The sequence below is a fragment of the Neofelis nebulosa genome, chromosome 1 (assembly GCF_028018385.1).
Source record: "Neofelis nebulosa isolate mNeoNeb1 chromosome 1, mNeoNeb1.pri, whole genome shotgun sequence".
NCBI classification, from domain to species: Eukaryota; Metazoa; Chordata; class Mammalia; order Carnivora; family Felidae; genus Neofelis; species Neofelis nebulosa.
This window is the reverse complement of record NC_080782.1, coordinates 99116513-99139343: the sequence shown is the minus strand read 5'-3', so window position 1 is coordinate 99139343 and position 22831 is coordinate 99116513. Positions and strand designations below refer to the sequence as shown.

At 43.6% G+C, this 22831-nt stretch overlaps 2 protein-coding genes across 3 annotated transcripts in view; both read left to right on the top strand.

Annotated features, from left to right (window-relative positions):
- F2R (coagulation factor II thrombin receptor) overlaps window positions 1-21260 on the top strand; it is a 105898-nt gene extending 84638 nt beyond the window's left edge. The window contains exons 1-2 of one of the 2 annotated variants that reach the window (XM_058729124.1): window positions 4883-5263; window positions 18943-21260. In XM_058729124.1, coding sequence (XP_058585107.1) covers window positions 5146-5263; window positions 18943-20054 — 1230 coding nt within the window. In that variant the 5' untranslated portion in view covers window positions 4883-5145 and the 3' untranslated portion in view covers window positions 20055-21260. Of the gene's footprint in view, window positions 1-4882; window positions 5264-18942 lie in introns of those variants that run through there. The other variant, XM_058729131.1, reaches the window with a different exon arrangement.
- Window positions 5156-22831, top strand: part of S100Z (S100 calcium binding protein Z) — a 45773-nt gene continuing 28097 nt past the window's right edge. Inside the window, exon 1 of the mRNA XM_058729156.1 lies at window positions 5156-5263. The gene's annotated coding sequence lies outside the window, so the exon portion shown is untranslated. The remainder of the gene's footprint in view (window positions 5264-22831) is intronic.

Sequence of the window (22831 nt, the reverse complement as noted above, 5' to 3'; positions counted from 1 at the left end):
ATCAGCTCAACAGAAGCAGAGATACTGATCTTTGCAATTCTCAATTTTAGCAAAATGATAGATAGTAGGTGTACAGCATATGAAAATTCACTCATTCAGAAGTATATGTCGAGTCTCTTCTGTATGCTAGACCCTATTCTGGCGCTGGGAACACAGCAGTAGACAAAACAGATAAAAATCCCTGTCCTCTACATTTTAAAGGTTACACACTTGCCTCCCTATATTCAAGGAGTGCTTTAAACTGGGACTTAAACGATTATTTGACATTATAGACGTGTGTGTAAGAGGCACCTGCCAGGTCCAGGTGATGTTACTTCCTAAATCTTAAACAATTCCACAAGCTAAAATGTAAAAACAAAACAAAACAAAACAAAACAAAACAAACCTCTGTAGTCACGGAGCTTGCATTGCAGTGGGGGAACTAGATAGTAAGTAAATACATGTAGATTATCAATACTGGCGATATATGCCATAGAGGAAAACAAAGCAGGAGGGGAGGATGGGGAGTATAGGGTGGGAGTTTGATTTCATTTCATTTCATTTCATTTCATTTCATTTCATTTCATTTCATGTTTATCCATTTATTTTGAAAGAGAGAGTATGTGAGCAGGGTAGGAGCAGAGAGAGAGGGAGAGAGAGAGAGAATCCTCATGGGAGGCTCAATCTCATGAACCGTGGAATCATGACCTGAGTGGAAATCAAGAGTCAGTCGCTTAATTGACTAAGCCACCCAGGCACCCGGAGTATAATTTTATTTTATTTATTTATTTTTTCAAGTTTATTTACTTATTTTGAGAGACAGAGAAAGAGTGTGAGCAAGGGAGGATCAGGGAGGGGGGGAGAGAGAGAGAATCCCAAGTACAGTGTCAGTGCAGAGCCCAATGTAGGGCTCGCTGGAAACCACACAACTGTGAGACCATGACCTGAGCCAAAATCAAGAGTCTGACGCTTAACGAACTCAGGCACCCAAGTGCCCCCAAGGAGTATAATTTTAAATAAGGAGTTCTTAGAAGTCCCCACTGAGAAGATAGAGTTGTAGCAAATACCTGAAAGAAGTAAGGACTGAAGCTATGTAGGTGTTTGAGGGAAAAGTATTCCAGGCTTGGCTGGAGCAGAATGAGCAAGGGGAATAAAAGAGATGAAGTAAAAGGGTGTGTGTGTGTGTGTGTGTGTGTAGGGGGGAGGAAAGCAGGATGTATACACTTTTGACAGACTTTGGTTTGTACTCAGAGGGAAGTGGGGAGCTACTTCAGTATTTTAAATAAGGAAGTGATCTGATCTGATGCACATTTTAACAGGTTCACTCTGACCGCTATATTGAGAGAGGACTGTGTGGAGGGTTGGAGACAAAAAGAGAGTGACAAGTTACAACGCTATTGTAATAATCTAATTCAAAATAACTTGAATGCAATTTTGGATGTATTTTCAAGGTATGATGACTGATCAGATGTGGAACATGAGAAAGAAGTCAAGGACGACTCCAACATTTTTGATCTGAGCAACTGAAAGAATGGAGTTGCAATTTAAGGAGATGAAAAAACTCTAACAGGGGCAAGGTAGATGTGGAATTTAGATTGGGACTTATGCCTGCCTGATAGATCTGTAGTCACATTAAAGTGGAGGTGTTGAGTAGCTGGAGGCATATGTTATGTGTGTGGAATGGAGAAAACTGGGCTAGAATTACAGATTTGGGAGTGGTCGGCATAGAGATGGTATTTAAAACCACAGGACTGGATTAGATCACCAAAGGAAATGAGTGTATATTGAAAAGAAGCCCAAGGACAAAATCAGGGGCACTCCAGAGTGTAGAATTCAGGAAGGTGAGAATCAAAGAACCAACTCCTTATGAGTTGCCAGTGAGTAGGAGGAGAATCAAGACAAGAGTGGTCCTGGAGGCCAAGTGAATATAGCATTCAAGGAGAGAGAACTCAACTGGGTCAAATTTCACAGTTAGGTTAAGTAATGTGAATGCACATTTGAGCAAAGGATTCACCACGTGAAGGTCACTGCTAACCTTGTCTAGAGTGTTTGCTGAATGAAGGAGTGAATGAACGGGACTTTTTTTGCCACTTATATATTTAAATTTTTAAAAAATATTTACTTATTTTTGAGAGAGTGCTAGTGTGGATGGGGAGGGGCAAAGAGAGGGGGACAGAGGATCTGAAGCCAGCTCCGTGCTGACAGCAGAGAGCCAGATGCAGTGCTCACTCGAACTCACATGTGAGATCATGACCTGAGCCGAAGTCGGACGCTTAACCGACTGAGCCACCCAGGCGTCCCTCACCATTTATATTTGACCAGGACCCAAGAGTGCAAGGACTAGATCTTTGCTTCTCCAGGAAGAGTTTGATGAGTTTGATAAATGATTGTAGAACTGACTGAATGAAATGGTTTCTCCCTCAATGTCCCTCAATATCCCGTTTCCTACTTTATTTTCCTTAGAATTGTAGTGTGTGGGAAACTGCACACAGTTCCCAATCTTTGGCAGCCAGTCTATCTGGAACTGGCTGTGCCTATCATCTCTGTACTCTTCCACAGCACCATACTACACCCTAAGCCCTTCAGGGCAAAGAAGTCATCAACATCAAAAAACAAATCACAGGAGGGCACCTGGCCTGGGTAGCTCAGTCAGTGGAGCATCCGGCTGGGGTTGTTATCCTGGAGTCATGAGACATTTAACTGACTGAGCCACCCCGGCGCCCCAATCCTCAGGAACCTTGAAACTAAAAAAGTATTAACTCCATTTTATAGGTAAGGAACCTAAAGCTTAAAGAGGGTAAGTTATTTTTCTCTAACGTCACACCAACTAGAATGTGCCCACAGAGTTATGTGATTTCAAGGTTAAGCTTTTTGCACATTCCCCAAAGAACTGGAGACAACAATGTGAGATTCCTTAGAGATGTGCTGCTGAAAGGCAGTCATTACAAAGAATTCTGGACAGCGTTCCCTGGCCATTCTTGGCTCTGTGTGTGTTGAGGGGCAGTCCAGTCTGTTCCTGTTATTCAGGGACCAATTATTCCATTCTCATGGCATGTTCAGGACCATTTGCTTCTCTTCGTTTTCAACCATTTATTTTCCTACTCCTACAAGATCCTCTGCCAGGACAGAGGGAAGAGGCAGAAAGCTAACCATCCATGTAGGTAACTTTGGGGAAATGTTGTATTGGGGATATGCTTGAGACAACTGGCTAAGATGACATTTTACACAATTTTGTCTGCCTGAATGATCTGGAATCCACATTAGTTCTGTTAATTGGCCCCATGGTGGGTTCAGTTAGAGGCTGCACAGGGCCCTGATCATTTATAAGCTCCATCCTAGAAACTCACAGGTCTGTGGCCATTTGGTTCATGGTTCTTCAAAAATTCATAATAATCACCGACAACTGATTCATCAGACTTTAGTCTTCTAAGGAGAAAGGATTCTCGGGGCTCAAACCCCTCAAGAGGCTATCTGGACTCACTTAATCTGGCCCCTCAGCCTGGGAGGGAACTCCCCACTCCAGCATACTCCACTCATGGCCTGGTCCTTTGGTGCAAGTCCGGCAGTGATGTGGCCCTTAACCTCAGCAGGAGGCTCTCAGGACAGTACCAGCGGGACTTGTTAGAAATCTTTCTATATTGAGCCAAAATCAGCCTCCCACTGGAGCTACTCAAAACCTGTCAAACATCTGAGGACAACACTAATGTTTCTCTTTTCTGCTCCTCCATTACCCGATAGTTTAGCTGGTAGCTTTAAACTTTATTTTACCTTTTCTTTTTTTTTTTTTTTTTAATTTTTTTTCAATGTTTTTTATTTATTTTTTGGGACAGAGAGAGACAGAGCATGAACGGGGGAGGGGCAGAGAGAGAGGGAGACACAGAATGGGAAACAGGCTCCAGGCTCCGAGCCATCAGCCCAGAGCCTGACGCGGGGCTCGAACTCACGGACCGCGAGATCGTGACCTGGCTGAAGTCGGACGCTTAACCGACTGCGCCACCCAGGCGCCCCTATTTTACCTTTTCAAAGCAAGTAAAAAATATAAGAAAGTATTACCAGTATGATGCTGGCCCTTGTTTGTGCACCCATCCCCAAAGTCTCACTCCTTTTCTCCCCACCCCCTCTATCAGCTTATTTATTTCTTTGGACTACTAGCTCCCAATGCAAGGGAGACTCTGATGTGGCATTTACAGTGCAGTGATTAACAGAAAGTGGCGGTAGTAGACTGGAGATTAAATGTAGTGTGCGTTTACTAACTCTATCTATAAACTGCGTACTTGTGGGCAATTTATCTAGCCTTTCTAAACTCCATTTCCTTAGCTGTAAAATGGGAATAATAAACATACTTAACGTGCAGCTTGTTGTTGGGGTTAAACTAGATAATGTTCCAAATCGTTAGCTCTAGGCACTAAAGCAGCTCTTCCAACTATCACCTCACAGACGAGAAAATGGGCCTAGAAGGGCGTGAAGAGGTTTTTTCGAGGTCACAGCTAGTTAACAGCAGAGCAGCAAACCCAATTCCAGATCCCTGACCCCCTGGCGGGACCCCTTCCTGTTCCCCACCGCTTTGTTGGTGACCGAAGCCATCCATGTTGTCTCTGCAGATTAAAAACTCACCCCTTATCCCCTAGTGCCCGCTACGCTGAGAAGTTTCTACCAATAACCGACGACAAAGTCGGTGAGCTCAGACCGTGACTTTTTTCCATTTAGCAAAGGGGAGGGAAGGAGACCGGACCCTGGCTCCCCAGGAGTAATTAAAGGGTAATGGTAGTTCTAGGCGTGGCCAGGTCTAAAAGAACTCGAGGTCCAAGCGTTCCGGCCTTTGCATTCCAATACAGCTACTTCACCCTCCCAGCCCCGCCCGCGGGCGGCTCCCGCACCCTCCCCAACAGCAGCTCTCGCACCTGCAGCGCGTAGGTGGGCGCCCGGGCTCCTGGCAAGACTGCGTGGGGCCGGACCCACGCGTCGGACGTCCGAAGGGGCGGAGCTGAGCCGCGCGTTCCGGCCCCGGGGCGGGGCCTCGCGCAGGTGCGCGGAGACGCTCAGGTTTCACTGAAACTCCTCCGTCTCCGGGGAGGCGCGCGCAGAGGCTTGGATTCGGGCAGGTGAGACGGTGGCTTTCTCTTGGAGCGGCGAGTGGGACTCCGAATTTCGAATCATTGGCGGCGAATGCCCTGCCCGCCTGGCGTCGGGGCTGCAGGAAGGATGCGAAGCCTGAGCGCGGTGTGGCTGCTGGGGGGCGCCATCCTGCTGGCGGCCTCTGCTTCCTGCAATCGCACCGTCCAAGGTGAGAAACTCGGTCAAGAAGGGCTCCTGCAGCTAAAGAGCCAGGGGTCCCAGGCACATGCACTGGTGGTGGAAGCTGGGCAGGTGCACGAAAGGTGTTCTCTTGCCGCCGCGGCCACCACCTCTCGCACCCCCTCTCGGAGGCTTTAGTGGGGATCGCTGCGCCGGAGAGCACTGGGCTGGAACAACTGGGAGAGGCTGAAGTCCGCGGAGGAAGAGGAGGGAACGGAGTGCTTGCGTCTAAAGGGTACCTAGAGGGCTCAGCCTCCCCTCCCCAGGGTTGGCTTCTTTGTAAACATTCAGTCATTAAGGCGCTTTTCGCACACTGGTGGCAGGACCTCTTAGACTTTAGTTGGCTTATAGCGGTGTGGAATGGGTGAGAGCCCGAGTCCTGGGAAACTTCTTCCTCGCTTTTTGTGACCTCCTCAACTTTCGGAGCCCCCTCTTTGGGGTCGGCTCCCGTAGTTCGAAACCGTCCTGGGGTCCGAAGCTCCTCTGGCATGGTGGATGGCCCGGGTATGGAAGGGCCGGACCCCGCTGGGTTTTCGGGGTATTGAGCGCTCAGCCTGGAGTTTTAAGCCAGTTGGGCGTCACGCGGATTTTACAAATGGAACTTCTTGGACCCTGCCATTTATTCGACTAGGTGACCTTACTGCGGCCCTGGGTTTCCGGGCCTTTATATGCCACACGGAACCTATTTGGGCCGCCATTGAGGTCTGTGTGACCCAGGCTGCCCGCTCCGGGAATGGAACAGCACAGGAGCCGCCCCGGCGGTGCTCAGGTGCCAGCTTGTGTAGGGCTGCCGGGTTCCGCAGGTGTCCTGCACCGGGTATGCTCCGACTTGTCCTCCTGGGGGCGGGATCTCCCCTGCTGAGCAGGCTTCTGAGGGTGTGGGGATAGTTGGCCAAAGATCAAGCTGCTGTGATGCTAACGGGTGCCCGGCTGTTTGTGGCTGTCAGGGTAGTCTCGGAAGGGAGGTTTAAATTTCCCCGTGAATTTTGTAAAAGAGCAAATCACTGTCAACTTGAATTAGATTGAAGAATGTGATTCTTTTGCCTCTGGAATTACAGAAAAGGGTGTTCTAGTATATACTTGAAACTTGCACCACTGTATAACTTTTTTTGGTCAGCATTACAATAAAGGCATTTATTAATTACCAGGAGGTGTTGAAACTGTAATGAACACGTTTCGATTTGCCTTTGTCTTTTAAAGTTGGAAACTTAAGTAAAGCTAAGCGTGTGCAAACATTAAGAAAAAAAATGTAGGTATAGATGACCCATAGCTTTTCTGATTTATACAGTTCCTGTATAAATTTAGCTAGTTCTTCTTTGCAGATTGAGGGAGATGGCTGGGAGGTGGGCATTCTTGGATAATGTGGTGAACTTGTTTAACAACAACAACAAAATCAAGTTACTTGTTAACCAGAAGTATTTAACATTGCACCTTGAGGGTTTTTGTTTTGTTTTTTTCCCCTCCACACACTTTTTTGTTCCTTTGCATGGTAACTTTCCTAAAGGGTTAGTTAGGTAACAGACTTAGGTAGATGAAGCTTTCCTCCCAACTTGAAAGTAAATTGAATTTGATTAAGAAATAGAGCATCCCCAAAGTTTTTCTGCCCCTTAGCATACCTCTTTGCTCATCCACTTTTACCTTTACCCTTGTGCATGTTTCTCAGTTTGCTACCAGGCAGATATTGGGTTTGATTTTCTTCCCAAGCTTTTTTGATCTCACCCTAAAGACTGACTCATGGAGGGCAACTCTGCCTAGAATATACCTTTCTCATTTTACAGATGGGGGCCACTGAATTGGGGGTGGAGGCAAAGAAAACACTCTGTCAGGCCACATTCTCACTCCAGTCACAACATTAATTGGTAATTATTTGTGTAAATATGTTTAATCTGTCTTCCTCCTGGATCATAAAACTCTGGGAGGCCATGGACTCTAGTGTCCTCTCCATCACCATGGTCCAGCACGGTCTCATTATCTAAAGGACCTCAGTAAACATTGAATGAGGAATGAAGTGAGGGGACTTGGCCCTAGTGATCTGGCAAGGTGATGGAAGTTTGGCATTTCAGTCAGCTTGTTTTAAGCACTTCTTTCTACCACATCACAAGCCTAGGAGGTCCCCTATGATTCAGTCATTCTGTTCTTCTTTTGGAGACTGAAACTTCTGTTCTCTTTGTAATTGACTACGAATTATACAAGTAGTATGTGATCACTGTAGAGCAATAATGAACAAAATTTTCTTTGAAAAAGACAAGTTTAAATCACTTTCAGTACCCAAAGTATACCACTTCTGACATTTTTTTAAATGTTTTTTAAAATAATTTTTTAATGTTTTATTTATTTTTGAGAGAGAGAGACACACAGAGTAGAGTGGGGGAGGGGCAGAGAGCAAGGGAGACACAGAATCCGAAGCAGGCTCCAGGCTCTGAGCTGTCAGTGCAGAGCTGGACGCGGGGCTCAAACTCATGAACTGAGAGATCATGACCTAAGCTGACGTCGGACACTTAACGGACTGAGCCACCCAGGCACCCTCACTCCTGACATTTTGGTTTGTATCCTTTCCCATTCTTTCATACACCCTTGCATAAAACATGTACTCACAAGCAGAAAGTCTTTTTGTGCAGCATGGGATTATATAAACATCAGTATCATGTCAGTAAATAAAAACACTTTTAAACTCTACAACATGTTATAGGAGGATTTATCATAATTGAAAAATTAATCTGTTAATGGACACATGGCGTATTTCCAATGTTTCGTAATAAGAGAGAAATACTATAATGAATGTGAAGATGGGAGTCTAAATTTCTGTTGGGTTTCTTGCCTGCTTTGTGCATAGTTACTAATTAACCCAAGTAGATGATGTTTTAGTGGTCTGTGTTTGACTTTCTTATGGTTTTATTAGCTGGGCAAGTGTTGAGAAGAAAACAGTTCATCCTGAAAGAACACATGAAAATTTACTGATGTGTACCTAGGGAGAGGTCTCTCGTCATTGAAGCTTTTATTTTTCAAGTCTGTGTTCCCAGATATTGGAAGCAAATAGATTTGTGGTGAGGAGATAGTAAGGAAAAGGTTACAAAAGGAGACTTCCCACAAATAAAGTACTTGATCTGTACTTGGTTTGGTGGGGAGGGTGGGCCACTGGAGGATGCTTAAAATAACAAAGAACAAGTAGTAGTTTTAAAGTCGTTAAAAGTTTAAAGAAAAAGTTTTCCATGCATTTCCCCCCACAATTGTCTAAATCAGAAGTGTTGTAAAACAGCGAAAATCCCCCATTCTTTCTCCTCTCCGGTGTCAGTGGACTTCTATGCCCAATACAGTAAAACCTTGCTTTGGGAGCCTAATTCGTTCCGGAAACATGTTTGTAATCCCAAGTACTTGTATATCAAAGCAAATTTCCCCTTAAGAAATCGTGAAAACTCAGGTTATTCATTCCACAACCCCAAAAGATTCATATAAAAATTATGACAATACTGTAATATAATAAAAAATAATAAATCCAAAATATAAAGAAAAATAAACAAATTAACCTGCACTTATCTTTATTTTTTTTTTTTAACGTTTATTTATTTTTGAGACAGAGAGAGACAGAGCATGAACGGAGGAGGGGCAGAGACAGAGGGAGACACAGAATCGGAAACAGGCTCCAGGCTCTGAGCCATCAGCCCAGAGCCCGACGCGGGGCTCGAACTCACAGACCGTGAGATCGTGACCTGAGCTGAAGTCGGAGGCTCAACCGACTGAGCCACCTAGGCGCCCCTGCACTTATCTTTGAAAACCTTTGTGGCTGGTGTGAGGAAGATGAGAAAGGAGGGTTTTGTGTAGCACAACTTTGTCACTAACAGAATCACTGCTATCTCTTGGCTCAATGGAATCTTTTTCTTTTTTTTTTTTTTTTTTTTTTTAATTTATTTTTGGGACAGAGAGAGACAGAGCATGAACGGGGGAGGGTCAGAGAGAGAGGAAGACACAGAATCGGAAACAGGCTCCAGGCTCCGAGCCGTCAGCCCAGAGCCTGACGCGGGGCTCGAACTCACGGACCGCGAGATCGTGACCTGGCTGAAGTCGGACGCTTAACCGACTGCGCCACCCAGGCACCCCCAATGGAATCTTTTTCTGCATGGGGGCCACTGTATATGCTCACATGGATGTTGACTATAGTGCAATATTAATACACTCTTGTCGTATACTGTATTTAATGTAACTGTCAATAGGTCAGCAGAGGAAAGGGTCTGTATCTGTAGGCAGCCTGACCTACAATGAAGCAAAGCATCCCTAAGCTTACTCTTGTTTGGAAAAGCAAAGGACTGTCAGTAGGTGCTTTGAAGTGCCAAAAAATACACTAGTGCGAGTCATGGGCACCTCCAATGTTCTGAAAAATAACTGATTTTTGCCAAACACCGCAGCCTGAGACCAAGCATCTGAGCATGGGAGACAATCACCCACAATCCCACATTGTGAGAGAGAGAGAGAGAGAGAGAGAGAGAGGAAGAAAAACCCTTAGTTGTGATCATGTGATGTTCAGCATCACATACTGCTCACATGTATTATCACTCATTTATGAAGTTAAAATTTAACAGAAATGCTTGCTTGTCTGGCAGAACACTCAAATAACAAGTTACTTGCAATCCAAGGTTTTACTGTATATATATTTTGTAACAGTAAAAGGATTTTATTAGATATACTGTGCCATAATTTTTTTAATGTTATATACTTAGGGTGGGGGGTGGGGCAGAGAGAGGGAGAGAGAGAATCCCAAGCAGGCTCAAAGCTCAGTGCAGAGGGCCGCCTGGATGGCTCAGTCGGCTAAGCGTCCGACTTCAGCTCATGTCACGATCTCACTGTCCGTGGGTTCGAGCCCCGCGTCGGGCTCTGTGCTGACGACTCAGAGCCTGGAGCCTGTTTCCGATTCTGTGTCTCCCTCTCTCTGACCCTCCCCCGTTCATGCTCTGTCTCTCTCTGTCTCAAAAATAAATAAACGTTAAAAAAAAAAAAAAACAAAAACAAAAAAAACCTCAGTGCAGAGCCCAATGCAGGGCTTGATCCCATGACTGTGACATCATGATCTGAGCCAAAGTCAAGAGTCACACATTTAACTGACTGAGCCACGTAGGTGCCCCACAATTTATTTTTTTCAACCTAATCTGCTCATGGTCAGTATGGGGAAATTTATCCATACTTTTATAGGGGGAATATTATTCATTATATAAATGTCAGAAGTTACTGAACTAGTCTCCTTTTTTTTTTTTTTTTAAAGTAATCTCTATGCCTAACGTGGGACTCAGACTTATGACTGGGAGATCAAGAGTCACATGCTCTACCCACTGAGCCAGCCAGACACCCCAAACTAGTCTCCTTTTTTTTTCTTTTTTTTCATCTTTTTTTAAAATGATTATTTATTTGAGAGAGAGAGAAAGAGACAGAGCGTGAGTGTGGGAGGAACAGAGAGAGAGAGAGAGAGAATCTGAAGCAGGCTCCATGCTCTGAGCTGTCAGCACAGAGCCCAACATGGGGCTTGAACTCTCAAACCATGAGATCGTGACCGGAGCTGAAGTCGGATGCTTAACTGACTGAGCCAGCCACCCAGGCGCCCCTTTTCTTTTTTTAAATGTAATTTTTTTCATTTTTTTAAGTTTATTTATTTATTTTGAGAGGGAGAGAGAGAACAAGTGGGAGGGGGGGCAGAGACAGAGGGAGAGAGAGAATCCCAAGCAGGTTCTGCACTGTCAGCACAAAGCCTACTGCGGGGCTTGAACTCAAGAACTGCAAGACCATGACCTGAGCCGAAATCAACAGTCAGACAGTTAACTGACTGAGCCACCACCCAGGTGCCCCCTAGTCTCCTTTTTAATAGTTATTGAGACTAACTTTTGTTTTAAAGTTTATGATTACTTTTTTTATTTTTTAAGAGAGAGCACGATCGGGGAGGTGCAGAGAGAGAAGGGGATAGAGGATCTGAAGTGGGCTATGTGCTGGCACAGAGCCTGATACAGGTCTTAAACTTACGAACTTCGAGATCATGACCCGAGCTGAAGTCAGATGCTTAACTGACTGAGCCATCCAGGTGCCCAGAGACTGTTTTTATTTTATCATGACACACAATATTGCAGTAAATATTCTTGTACATAACAGTATTTCTGTGCACATTTGCTAGTATGTATGCAGGGCAGATTCCTCTAAGTAAGTTCATAGGTCCTAGGGCACTTTAAATTTTGATGTTTTGCCACACTGACCTTGAAAAAGATTGTACCAATTAACGCTCCTTCGAAAAGGAAACCCAAACAATGTGGAGGCCTCTGAAGTCAAAAAAGAAAGTTCTCCCCTCCACACCCATTCTACTCCATAGATAATGGCCATTGTTTATAGTTTGGTTAGTATCCTAGATTTCAGATTTCAAATTATAATTTTGTTATACCAAAGCATATTGCTCTGTCAGGGGCTTTTTTCAGTTGATAGTATATTGTAGCTCTCAATTGCATTTCAGTATTACTGGATAGTAAGTATAGCATCTACTGTTAATGTTAGAAACCGTGTGGGGATATGGTAAGTTAGGAATAGGGGCTAATGAACATTGCTTATTTTCCTTTTATTTTCCTTTTGCACTTGGGGTGGGGGGTGCTGCTTTGAGTATCTGTAGGTATGTGTTCTTGCATACTTGGGCAAATATTGTTGATTATTGCCCATAAATGGGGATGTTTTTATAGCCAGTACTGTATTTTATTTTCAGTTAAGAATTTTTTTTAATGTTTGTTTATTTTTGAGAGACAGAGCACAAGCGGGAGAAGGGTAGAGAGAGAGAGGGAGACACAGAATCCGAAGCAGGCTCCAGGCTCTGAGCTGTCAGCACAGAGCCTGGCATGGGACTTGAAGTCATAAGCTGTGAGAATATGACCTGGCTGAAGTGAGACACTTAACCAACTGAGCCACCCAGGGGCCCCTATAGCCAGTACTCATGTGCTCAAAGTTCATACGTGCATTTAATTTTTTTCCCACTATGAAATAGAAAAGATTTTAGCTGATCTATAGATGGGAGATTATAGGTAGGTAGATAGGAAGGTGGATAGATAGGTAGATAGTTGGGAGCTGGGATAGTATCAGTTCTAGACGAGTTCTGGGAGTTTTGGTGACTGACATAGGACATTGTAAGGGGTAAAAGTCTGCACTATGCTGAAAAGGCTTTAAGGATCTTTGAGTAGCATCTTGATGTTTACTAGTGTTAAACAACATGCTCCTGTGTGCTCTGTGACTAGTAAAGTGAGCACAGTTACTATGAATGCTATTTTTTCAATGTTTATTTTATAATGTATTTTGAGAGAGGGGGCATATGCATGCAGGGGTGGGGACAGAGAGAAAGAATCCCAAGCAGGCTCTGTGCTAGCAACGCAGAGCCCAAGGCCTGCTCATTTTCTGGAACCAGGAAATCATGACCTGAGCCAAACTCAAGATCAGACACTTAACCAACTGAACCACCTAGGTGCCCCATGAATGATATTTTTGATTGAGACCATTCAAGGTTATATGTTGGAATATTCTCAGGAAATTTTTCTCAATCTCTTCCTCTCTCCTTTTTTTTTTTAATTTTTATTTTAGTATTTCTTACTCTTTTTCCCCCCCTTTATTTTACTGTTCTTATTGAAAACAGATTTTGATCTCTGCAGGAACCTTCCTGACCTGGTATGTGTTTGTTTCTATGGAGAATTTTAAACATACGAAAGTAGAAGATTATAGTGAATTCCACACTCAGTTTCATGATGCTCTAGCCTCTTTTTTGTCATATTTTTTAACAGCTTTGTTAAGATATGATTTGCATACCATACAGTTCACCTACTTAAACTCTACAGTTCTATAACTTGAAGAATATTCACAGTTGTATATCCATCACCACAATCAACTTTAGAACATTTTCATTACCCCAAAAGAATATCCCACCCCACCCCAGCCCACCCCTGAGCCATCACTCCCCAATCGCCCCATTTCCCCAGCTGCGGACACCTATCATTCTACTTTTCTGTCCATGGATTTACTTATTCAGGGCATTTGATGTAGATGAAATCATACACTCTACGTGTTCCCTGGTGACTGACTTCTTGTACTTAGTCTTTACAAGGTTCATCCATGTTGTAGCGTGTGTCAGTACTTTTGTTGTGAACTAATATTCCACATTTTGTCCATTTATCAGTTGATGAACTTTTGGGGTCGTTTTCCACGTCTTGATGTTTACGAATAGTGCTGTCGGCATCCACGTACACATTTTTGTGTGGACATGTGTTTTTATTTGTGTTAAGTATATCCTAGGAGTGGGAATTGCTGGCTCATATGATGGCACCTCTACACTTAGCCATTTGAGGACCTGCCGTTTTGTTTTCCACAGCGACTACACCATTTTACATTCCCACCAGAAGTATCCGAAGCTTCCAGTCCTTGTGTTACTTTGAAAGGAGTCCAAATATAATTTCATCTTAAGATGTTTCAGTATGTATTCATAAAAGATGAAGATTTTGTTGTCAAACATAACCACATAACCACTTAAATTACATCCTTAACATAAAATATTCAGTCAGTATTCAAATTTCTGTCTCATAAGTGTCATAGGTACTACTTTTTTTTTTTTTATTAAAAAAAGTTTTTTTTTCCCTGGGGGTGCCTGGGTGGCTCAGTCAGTTAAGCAACTGACTCTTGGTTTCGGCTCAGGTTCGTGGGTTTGAGCCCTGCAATGGTTCCATGCTGATAGCGCAGGGCCGCCTTGGGATTCTGTCTCCCTCTCTCTCTACCCCTCCCTCTCTCTCTTTCTCTCTCTCCCAAACAAATAAGTAAGCTTAAAAATATTTTGTAAGCTCTACACCCAGTGTGGGGCTTGAACTCACAACCCCGAGATCAAGAGTTACATGCCCTACTGACTAAGCCAGCCAGACCCCTGTATAAGCACTATTTTAAAAGTTGTCTGAATCAGGATCCAAATAAGGCTCACCACACATTGCACAGGTTGATAGGTCTTTTAAATTTTTAATGTGTGAGTCCCTGCTCCACAGCTGTTTCTCTCTTATTTTGTTTTTGCTTTGTGATTTATATGTTGAGGAAATTAAGTCCTTTGTCCTGTAGCAGTTTCCACATTCGGGATTTTGCTGGGTCCATTCTTGTTGTGTTTTTTAATATATCTTAGTGTTTTCTTTATTTCCGTTAGTTTGGCGGTTGGATCCACGTGCTTGATCAGATTCAGGTTTGTTGTTTTTTTGCAAAGTTAGTTTCATGGTGCTTCTTTTCTTTTTTTTTTAATGTTTATTTATTTTTGAGAGCGAGAGAGAGCAAGCAGGGGGCGGGGGGCGGGGGGGCGGACAGGGAGAGGGGAATAGAACATCTGAAGTGGGCTCTGTGTTGACAGCAGCGAGCCTGATGTGGGGCCCAAACTCACAGAGTATGAGATCTTGACCTGAGCCCAAGTCAGATACTCAGCCCACTGAGCCCACGGGTGCTTCTTGCCTTAGGCACACAATGTCTGGTTATCCTTTTTGTGATATTATTAACTGTGGAAATCAATGCCTAGGTTTTTCTCCCTTTTATAAAGGAAACTATATAATTTTTGTTGGTACTAAAAAAAAAATTGAGTTTTCTTTGTGGTAATTCTAAAATCTTGGTGACTCTGCCCTACAGAAATGCAGGCTAATTCATTGAATTAGTCTCTGATGGGGTGTGTCTAGGGTGGAGGACCTAGATCTTTAATGGCAGAGTTCATCGGAACACAGTCAGTTACCAGCTCTGCCCCATTCCCTCTCAGGAGAGTATGTGAACATTTTACAGACACAGGATTTACAGGTTTCTTTTACAGCTCTGGAAGGCTTCAAACACGTTGATATTAATACAAATATATTAATTATTAGAGAAGGAGCTAATTTAAAGTTAGTCATTTTTAAAATGGTAACGTTTGAGGCACCTGGGTGGCTCAGTCGATTGAGCATCTGACTTCTGCTCAGGTCATGATCTCACGGTTCATGAGTTCAAGCCCCACATTGGGCTCTGCTGGCTGTGAGGCACCCACTTTGGATCCTCTGTCTCCCTCGCTCTCTGCCCCTCCCCCGCTCTCTCTCACACACTCTCTCTCGAAAATGGGTAAACCTTAAAAAAATAATAAAAATAATAAAATGGTAAAATTTTACATTTAAAATTTTCTGTTTGAGAAAAAATATCGTGTGGAGTCGGCATAGTTTGGTCTCAAAGGATTACAACACGTGAGCTCAGGTCAGGGCCCCAGAGGGGCAATGCGGTATAGACTTTAGAAGCCTGGACTCTAGAAATCGACTGCCTGGTGTTGAGTCCCGACTCCTACCTAGCAACCGTTTAACCTTGGGAAAGTTACCAAGTTTCTTGGTGCATCAGTTTACACATCTATAAGAGGATGATCTGTTAATAGTACATCCCTCACAAGGTGGTTGTGAAAGCAAGTTAATACATGTAAAGTGTTGGAAGCCATGTTGGACACAGGATACGAGCCCTTAGTAAGAACTCTTACTGGTGTGAAGGTAGTTATTGTATTTTGTAGAGCTGTGCTCCTGTAGTCCCCAGCTAGTGCTCCTGTTTTGTGTGGATTGGCTACTAACTGAGTCAGCCCAAGGCACTAAAGAAATGGGCAGGAGAGCTCTTGATTCTCCCTCGTTTCCTTCAGTGGTGTGCCTAGCTGAGCCTCTCGGTCCCTCCCGGGTGTGTTGAGCACCTGCTGTATGTCCAGGGCTATGCCAGGGACTGTGGGACTTAGAAAAACATTATGACATGGTCCTATAATCTCACACAGAGATCCTTACCATTGTGAGGTCCAGGGGGCATTCCACAGACATCTCATCTGTTAATAAAAAAACAAACAAACAAACAAACAAAAACTGGTCTCTTGAGGTGTTTCAAACTTGGTTACTCTGCTAACTGGTTTTGAAAAACAAGTGGGGTCATGAAGTCAGGTAGAGGGTGGTGACTGGCTCTTCATAAGGTTGAACTAGAATACCGTAGAAAGTACTAGAGTGTAGCCTGTGTAATCAAGGTAATTGTTTTGTGAAACTTTTTTTTTTTCCCGTCATGGATAATACATATTGGAACTGGGTTACCATATAGAATGTTTCTTACTGTTTTAGGCAAGTATTTGAAGAACACTGTAATATATAGCAATATTCTGTTGTTTTAATTTAAAGATAATTCATACTCTTTGGAAAAAATTATAAAAGAAATAAGAAGAGATTGGTCTACCTGAGTGTTTAGTTTCCTGTGGCTGCCATAACAATCGGCACAAGCTGGTGGCTTTATTTATTTATCTTAAGTTTATTTATTTATTTTGAGAAAGAGAGAGCATGAGCAGGGGAGGGGCAGAGAGAGAGGAGAGAGAGAAGCATTCTTTGGCTGGTTCTGGCAGTGCTCCAACCTCTGCCTCCATTTTCATATTGTTTTCTCCTTTCGGTGCTCTCTTCTATTTCTCTCAAATCTCCCTTTGTCTTTATTTTTACTAAAAAAAATTTTTTTTAATTTATTTGTTGAGAGAGAGACAGAGAGAGCAGGAAAGGGGCAGAGAGAGAGGGAGAGAGAGAATCCCAAGCAGGCTTCACACTGTCAGCACAGAGCCCAATGCGGGGCTCGAACCCACGAACCAGGAGATCATGACCTGAGGTGAAACCAAGAGTCAGATGCTTACAAGACTGAGCCACCCAGGCACCCCGCCCCCCCCCCCCCCCCACCTTGGCCTTTCTTTTATAAAGATACTTGTTGGATTTAGGGCCCACCTAGATAATCCAGAATGATCCTCTCATCTCAATATCCTTAATTACACCTACAAAGATACTTTTTCTTTTTTCTTTGTTTTAAGTTTGTTACTTTTTGACAGAAAAGAAAGTAAGTAGGGGAGGGGCAGAGAGAGAGGGAGAATCCCAAGCAAGCTCACTGTCAGCACAGACCCCAATGTAGGGCTTGAACTCACAAACTGTGAAACCATGATCAGAGCTGAAACCAAGAGTCCAACGCTCAACCTACTGAGCTACCCAGGTGCCCCAAGATCGTTTTTATTTTCTTTTTTCCTTAAAATTGTTTAATGCTTATTTTTAAGAGAGAGAGACAGACAGAGTGTGAGCAGGGGAGGGGCAGAGAAAGAGGAAGACAGAATCCAAAGCAGGTTCCAGCTCCAAGCTGTCAGCAGAGCCCAATGCAGGGCTCAAATGCATGAACCGTGAGATCATGACCTGAGCCGAAGTTGGACACTTAACCGACTGAGCCACCCAGGCACCCCAGATCATTTTTCCAATAGGATAATGATCACAGATTCTAGGGATTAGGACATGGACATTTCATTTTGGGGGCTACCTTTCAATACACTACACTAAATGAAAACTGAAGTATTGATCTCCATACCCTTTATTTCTCCACCCAAGCTAACTTAACAGAAACCTCAAGAGAAGTGAACAATCTCGCTGAACATGGGTGCAAAGCTAGGGGACGAAAAAGTAATGACTAAGCATAAAAGTTATCAAATAAACTTGTGAGTATTTTAACCTCCTCCCTGGCATACTGTGATGCAATTTGCTATATTTTCTCTACGTGGTGAAGAGAGAGAGAGACCTGTTCCTCAGAATTCGTGTCATCCAGTTGTCCCTCGTTTTCTTATTCAACTCCACGAACACTTGGTTAGGTAGGATGTAGACTGGATATGCCATTTGTTTGTGGTTTCTAAAGTTTAATGCAAATATGGGAATGATAGCATAAGTTGTTAAAGCTTGCCATGATACTTGCTTGAAAGAGCACAAATTTGTCTGAATACAATAGTGCAGTGACCTGTTCCGTGATCTTGAAGCCAGAAGACTTGCCTGCCAGGTGGCCTCCATAGGAAGGTTTCCAGGAGGCCCGCACAGAAGAGGGGGAATCCCTGCCCAAGGCTTGGGCTGTCCTTGTGGGTGGAGAGGGAATATACCTTGTGCTCCTGGGAATTTCCCTATGTTGGACTTTGGGATAGGGAATGACTGATAGGCCAGGCTGGATCTAGTCTCACAGCCACAGTGAGATGGATGGCCATTATAACAACAGAGAAGGGGTGCCTGGGTGGCTCAGCCCATTAAGCATCCTACTTTTGATCTTGGCTCAGGTCATGATCTCATGGTTTGTGAGATCGTGCCCCGAGTTGGGTTCTGTGCAGAGAGTGCAGAGCCTGCTTGAAATATTTTCTCTTTCTCTCTCTCTCAAAATAAATAAACTTAACACACACACACACACACACACACACACACCAGTTAGGAACAGTCATTAGACTGTGGGTAGTTTGTAAAAATAAATTGAAGTACTATCAGTTTTTTTGAGATTCAATAGAAATCAATGTTCTATTCCACATGTACCCCACAACCTTCTGAAAAAAATCCATTGTAAAAAACAAACCAACAAAACCCAATAATCCCATCCCCCAAAGAAAACCCTTGTAAGCATTTTGTACACTCCTGTCTTTAAAGTACTTTTATGTAGGAGCACCTGGCTGGGTCTGTTGGTGGAGCATGCCATTCTTCATCCTGGGGTTGTGAGTTTGAGCCCCACGTTGGGCATAGAGGTTACTTAAAAAAAAAAAAAAAAGACAACTTTAAAGTACTTTTATTTAAATAAACCAGCATTACTGCTGAAAGATTGATCTCTGTAATGACCCTTGTCTGCCTGGCCTTTCTTGTACAGGAACCAATAGAACGTCTAAAGGAAGAAGTCTCATTGGTAAGATTGATAGCTCATCTCAAATCACTGGGAAAGGAGTTACGGTGGAACCAGGCTTTTCTGTGGATGAGTTTTCTACCTCCGTCCTCACTGGAAAATTGACTACTGTCTTTCTTCCAATCGTCTACACAATTGTATTTGTGATAGGTTTGCCAAGTAATGGCATGGCCCTATGGGTCTTTCTTTTCCGAACAAAGAAAAAGCACCCTGCTGTGGTTTACATGGCCAATCTAGCCTTGGCAGACCTCCTCTCTGTGATCTGGTTCCCTTTGAAGATTGCCTATCACATACATGGCAACAACTGGATTTACGGGGAAGCCCTCTGCAAGGTACTCATTGGATTTTTCTATGGCAACATGTACTGTTCCATTCTCTTCATGACCTGCCTCAGTGTGCAGAGGTATTGGGTCATCGTGAATCCCATGGTGCACCCCAGGAAGAAGGCAAACATTGCCTTTGGTGTCTCCCTGGGGATATGGCTGCTGATTCTGCTGGTTACCATCCCCTTGTATGTCGTGAAGCAGACTGTCTACATTCCAGCCCTTAACATCACAACCTGCCATGATGTTTTGCCTAAGGAGGTGCTGGTAGGAGACATGTTCAATTATTTCCTCTCTCTGGCCATCGGAGTCTTTTTATTCCCAGCCTTCCTCACGGCCTCTGCCTATGTGCTAATGATCAGAACACTCCGATCTTCTGCTGTGGATGAAAACTCGGGAAAGAAGAGGCAGAGAGCCATCAAGCTCATTGTCACCGTCCTGGCCATGTATCTGGTCTGCTTCACTCCCAGTAACCTTCTGCTTGTGGTGCATTATTTCCTGATTAAAACCTGGAGCCAGAGCCACGTCTACGCCCTGTACATTGTAGCCCTTTGCCTCTCCACCCTCAACAGCTGCATTGACCCCTTTGTCTATTACTTTGTTTCACAAGACTTCAGGGATCATGCAAAGAATGCACTCCTTTGTCGAAGTGTTCGTACTGTAAAGCGGATGCAAGTATCCCTCACATCCAAGAAATTCTCCAGGAAATCCAGCTCTTACTCTTCAAGTTCAACCAGTGTTAAAACCTCCTATTGACTTTTGCAGCCCCTCCGTTGGTTGTTTTACAGGAGGATTTGGAACCTGCTTGGTGTTATGGGTATGTTTCTGTTGTTTCCTGACCAAGTGGGTCTCACCACATACCACCATGTATATCCAACATCTCTCAGGATTGCTGGAAGCTTCCCTGTTTGCATGAGGAAAGTCCCCCAAATTAATACAGATGTCAGTTTTAGACTTCTTCTCAGATGCTCCCAGAAATGCAACCAACAGAAGCAAATTTTTCAGAAGACGGTGAGAACACAGAGACCCAGTGACTTGTACAAACCAATGTTGGCGTGAAGATAGAGCTCTTAGCTGAGACTACATTTCTTTTACATCTGGGCTCAGTGCCAGCCCTGTTAGGGCTTCAGTGCCCTCAGAGATGATCAGACCAACTGACTGACTTTACAGATGAGGAGGCTAAAGAGGCGAAGAAGCTACTCGCAGTAGGGGAGCTTCCGTTCCAACCAATGGCAGCCAGTTAGTGTTGGACAGTACAGTGAGAATGTTCAGTGGAGTCCTCCTCCCACCTCCTCGTGGCTCTTGTTTACAAATGCAGGTTCGTCAGACTCAGGAATGAGAGCTCAGGGTCTGGGTCAGAAACCTGCGTTTTAATGAGCCTCTGCTGCATGTGCTCACACACACCAGCCTTTGAGAACCATGGGTCTGGGTGCTGCTTCTACTGACAAGGTGCCACCGGAGAAGCATGCAGTGCTCTGGGTGTCTTTTGCAAGCAGCTTGTGATGACGTCTCTTTGTTGTCTCATCAGGGCTTTCAGTCATTTATCAGTCCTTTGAGGTTTTGGGTGTGCCCTTACCACGACAAGGAAAATACAGTGGAGATTTTAAAGGTGGAAATACAAATTGTGTGTAACTGTATACTGACTCAGAATCTTCAGGTAGTGTGAGTGACAGATTGTTTCAAAGAAAGGATGGCATTTGCCACTTAGTATTTTTCGTAATTATAGTTGGACTATTTATTGTCAGTTTTCTTCACTTGCTACCAAATATGACATTGTAATGCCTTCACTGGATTTGAACCACATCTGTTTGGGAAAGAATGCTAAAGAGATGTGATTTACAGTATATTTAGGGGGCTATTTACCCCAAACTGAATTTGTAACTGTTGTATTTGTGGGTTTTTTTGAAATAATTTTATTGTAGAGATTTATAAATAACGCATGACCCTGTTTTTTACAACTTATTTTTGAGTTGTGTGTTTTGTGGGTTATTTCTGAGGGAGGGCATGGGAGAAGGGAAACCCCAGCATTGCTCTTATAAAAAGAAATTATGTGTTGCTCACACTGTATTTCTTAGATAAACAGGGCCATACTCTGTATATTGCTTGGTGACAATTGTTTTCACTTAACATTTTAGCATTTTTTCCATGTCTGTGTCTATAGGCTGACCTCCATTTTTTTAAGGGATACAGACTTTGGGGTGCATGGGTGGCTCAGTGGGTTAAGTGTCTGACTCTGACTGGGGTCCTGATCTCGTGGTTCATGAGTTCGAGCCCTATGTTAAGCTCTCCACTGACAGCGTCGAGCCTGCTTTGGATTCTGTGTCTCTCTCTCTGCCCTTCCCCTGCTCATGCTCTATCACTCTTTCTCCTTCTCTTTCAAAAATTAAGTATTAAAAAAAAATTGTTTTAAAGGATACAGACTTTAATTTGGGGATATATTGTGATGTATTTAGTCATCTCCCTACTGATGTTTCCTGAAGTCTTCTCTTTTTTTGTTGTTGTTATTAAAACAGTGCTGCACTGGACATCAGAGTAGACATCTTTGTGAGTATTTCTGTAGGATACGTTCCTGAAAGTAGAATGACCAGGTCAAAAGTCAGATAAGCATTTTAAATTTCGGTAACTCTCACCAAATTGCCTTCAGTAATTTGTGTTTCTACCAAAATAGTACCTTTGCACCTGTTTCCTGAAATGCTCTTCGACATGTGACCTATCATTGTTTTGAAATTTTGCTAATTTGACTAGAAACAAAATCTTAGCTGTTGTTTTACTTTGTACAGAAGCAGCACAGCTTAGTGGCTAACAGTGTAGCTCTGAGCTGACAGGCAGGGCTGAATTCTGATCCCATCATATCTTGTTGGGGTTTTTTTTACTTAAAAAAAAATTTAATATATTTTTTAAATGTTCATATATTTTTGAGAGAGAGAGAGCACACGAGTGGGGCAGGAGCAGAGAAAGCAGACAGAGGATCCGAAGCAGGCTCCATGATGACAGCAGTGAGCCCATATGGGGCCCTGACTCACAAACCACGAGATCATGACTTGAAGCCAAAGTCAGATGCTTAACTGACAGAGCTACCCAGGCACCCCCATCACATCTTGTTTTGTGAGCTTAGGGAAGATGCTTCTCTGTGCCTTAGTTTCCTCATTTTGTAAAATGAGGATAATGATATTTTCCTTATAGTGTGGGGATGAAGTGTTTGGCACATTTATGCACTCAGAAATATTACGTAGCATTGTTGCTGTTCTCTGACTGCTAATGAGATTTCATTTCTGATCTGCCCCTTTCCACTCCAGTGCCTGTTTACACCCTGCCTTCCTTGCTTGCTCTGTTCTGAGTCTCCCAGCAGGCTTAGGTTGTCCTCATTTCACAGGTAAGAAACCAAAAGATGGCAGACACTGAGGAACAAAGCAGCGGAAACAGATGGCTCACAGGGGCCCTGCAGGAGGTGTATGGGCTGATCCGTGAGGAACTTACTTTGGTATTTGCCATTTCTTTGTTAGTCATTTTTATAATACATGCTGGTGTATGAA